Source organism: Olea europaea, chromosome 3, assembly GCF_002742605.1.
Source record: "Olea europaea var. sylvestris chromosome 3, O_europaea_v1, whole genome shotgun sequence".
Taxonomy (NCBI): Eukaryota; Viridiplantae; Streptophyta; class Magnoliopsida; order Lamiales; family Oleaceae; genus Olea; species Olea europaea.
The window spans coordinates 20307624-20310988 of NC_036239.1; the positions used below are offsets into that span (position 1 = coordinate 20307624).

General features: G+C 31.8%; 1 protein-coding gene across 1 annotated transcript; it reads right to left on the reverse strand.

Moving 5' to 3' along the window:
• Positions 1-1137: 1137 nt before the first annotated feature.
• On the reverse strand, positions 1138-1706 carry LOC111391832 (nuclear transcription factor Y subunit B-4-like). Its single transcript, XM_023017108.1, has one exon. The coding sequence runs from the start codon at positions 1693-1695 to the stop codon at positions 1261-1263; it is 435 nt and encodes a 144-aa protein (XP_022872876.1). The 5' UTR covers positions 1696-1706; the 3' UTR covers positions 1138-1260.
• Between the last annotated feature and the right edge of the window lie 1659 nt (positions 1707-3365).

Consider the following 3365-nt stretch of genomic DNA (forward strand, 5'->3'; position numbering starts at 1 on the left):
AAGCATGTCAGAGACCCGCGCCATTAAATGTAGAGGAAGCTTGAATAGAGACACAAAATGAACCACAGCGTCTGCCACTGCGGCTCATCACCACCAGAAAGATAACCATCATCCACACATCAACAAAAAACATAACAAACAAACCAAAATAAAAAAAGAACAAAGAAGGCAAAAAATAAAAATACCACAGACTGAGAAAAAAGGCTGCTGAAAGCCCATCTTCCCTCAAATGAAACTATGTTTTTAGGTAATCAACTATTTAAGAAAACATTGATTACTGCTGATATTTTGTCTCTCGTGTCATATTCGAAATTATAAATTGAACATAACTATGAAAACCATGAATTTACTAAGAGAATTTGTGATTTTTTTTTTTTTTTTTTTTTTTTTTTTTAGTATATAATTTACAAAGAGATCAATCCTTTATTTTAGGGTTTAGGGAAATAAAATTTAGTAATTAGACAATCCAACTATAAAAGAAATAATCACAAATTTTTTTCAACATCTATATGTTCAGAAGGTATGGCCAAATATGCAAATTTGTTTCCCTCTTTTTCTATTATAAACAAATCACTGTATTTTTAGTTTGCCATTGCAAATTAAACCCAGAATTCTATAGGATATGATGGATTTCAGAAAGTAAACTAGAAGCTGAGGGAGACGAGTACAGTTGGATGACTGAAAGTGTAATTTTATCCTTATTTTCGTTGATCAAAAAATGAGCAATAGCCATAAGGATTATCTACGATCAGCAATGCAATTTGAACAATGACATCATTATCCTGATTGTATAGCCAAGATCAAGTTAGAACCTCTTACTGAAGCTAGTACAGATCTAGAGGGAGAATCTGAGAAAGAGAAAAAGAGATCCGATTTGCATTTATCCAACTCAAACAATAGATGAAGAAATAAATTTTACAATGTTAATAATGTTCTTTGGATTGGGTTTCATTAATCTCATAACAATTAGCACTTTCTTTATGCTTATAAATCAAATACAAGCTCTGCATTCCCAAATCTTCAAAAACTAAAGAAAATTTTTATCAAAAAAAAGAAAAAAAGAAAAAGAAAATTAGTAAAGCTACATATATCATCGAGATATCTTTTGATGTAACAAGGTACATAGCTTCCTTAAATTCCAAAAGTTGCAAGAAAAAGAGGATTCATTCATCAATGAAAAGTTTGAAAAATCACCTTCAAAATACTTGTCACAGTTCATTTAAGGGCCCGTTAAAATCTTGTACAATATTTACTCAACTCTTACTTCGGTTTAGCAGATGAGCTTCCGCCCTTCTCAAGAATTCCTAACTCTAATAGGGCAGAAGATTTGGGCTTCAGGCCGAACCCATTGCTGTTGACTCCATCTTTTTCTTCACTACTTGAGGCTTTCTTTTGTTCAGCTTTCTGTCTTTCAAACTCCCTAAACTTGTGCAAGTACCTCGACATAACCTCGGAGAAGTTATCAAATCCTAATGTACTAAGAGCCCAACAAATGTCATCTCCATTCACTGTCTTTCGATTCTCCTTGTTACATTTGTCCGATGCTTCAGAGCTTACAAAACTTATAAATTCTGAGACACATTCTTGCATTGTTTCTTTAGCTTCTTTGGAAATTTTGGCATTCTGGGGGAGGATGCGCTTCATGATCCGCCCTACATTGGCTATTGGAAGCAATTTATCTTGCTTGTCAACCATTTCTAGAAACAGATGCTATCAATTAGATCTTCTTTTAACTCGTATACATGTAACTTATATATATATATAAACTTCTATACAGTGACAGTGACACGTGACTGACACGTATTATAAATTTATAGTAGGCATTTTTATAATATTATAAGCATTAATACAATTCTCATGTACATGAAATTAAGCTAGATATGTGAGGATGCAAGAGCACTATCAAGAATGGGAGGCATAACTTGGTGGTTTATGCATTATTGGTATGTATGTCATGTCAATGGCCCTAATTGCAAAGTGATTGTTCTTTATATATATATATATATATATATATATATATAGTATAATATTTTGCTTTATACTCTAATGGCCTATGACATCAATAGGGGTTGGTTTTATCTGAACCACACTAGAACCAGACTCAACTATTTGTTGCATTCGATTCTAGTTAAAAGTAGTTGAGTTCTAGGTTTTAAATTGAGAACTGAGTAGTTTTGGTCTACTTCTAGATGCTAACTACATGATTGAATTTTGATTCGATTTCAAAATTAAGTTCTTATAATATCTCAAATAAAGAATAATTTGTATGAATTTATATTCATTTAGAATAATTAACAATTTTGTCACCTTAAGAAACGTGTAAAAAGGTGAAAGAAGAAAATTTACACACCTACAAACCAACGGTTCTACTTTCGTAGTTCAATTTCTAAGAAATTCGAATCGAACTATCCACTATTCACCTCTGTCCTTGGATCCAAATTCTCCCACCCCGACCCCACAGAGGTAAGAAGAAAACAATCTGATTTTCATTTTGAACATTGAAAACAGTCTGATTACAACTTGTTTGACTAAATTTTTCTCTCGTGACACGGTAAAACCGTTCACTCACTGATATGGACATGAGAATCTAACTTACAGTTATTTACAAATGTGAAATCATAAGTACGATTCTCTCCAAGTGGACAAGATAAAATTTTCCATTGTGGATAGGAGAATATTTCTAGCTTGTTTGATAATCATTATTGTAGAAAAAAAGTTTTTTGAATAGTGATTTTTAGGAGAATTTGTGATTAAAAAGTAATGAAAAGTTTTTAGTATACATGTAAATATTTTATTCTATGAATGTGTGGTTAAAAATGATCCTCGAATAAATTATAAAATAAATTAATGTGTTTCAAGCGGCACTAAATCCACTAGGATTCAAATTCACAATCGGGTTTTTGGGAATGAAATGACTTTAGAAAACTGATGCCCTAAAGAAATGGTTGATGTGGTCCCCACCTCTTCCCAATAATGAATAATCTCAAAGCTTTAACACTCCCATTGGGTCTAATCTTGATTATAAAATTGTTAGTACAGTCTAAAATGAATGGACTGCATTGATGCACGTCTGCTTGTTCTCTGATGGATTTAGAAATAGTTTTTGATTGGCTAAAACTGGGGTTTTGTCAATCTATTTCAGTCAAATTCTTGAGCCATGGAATCTGATTCATATATATTTGTTAATCTAATTCCATTACTTGTTTTATTGTACATAATTAACAGTTTCTTAACTAAAAAGTTGATTAAATGAGCCGAGTCCGCTTAACACATTTTCATTTCAATACATCCCATTTTCTTAGTAAATATGAAGACGCTGATATATTTGTTGATATCTAGCTAGATATAACTTTTCCATTTGCTAA

What these genes read in the sequence shown, in the direction of transcription:
- LOC111391832 (XM_023017108.1), bottom strand. Translation starts at nt 1,695, where the DNA reads ATGGTTGACAAGCAAGATAAATTGCTTCCAATAGCCAATGTAGGGCGG.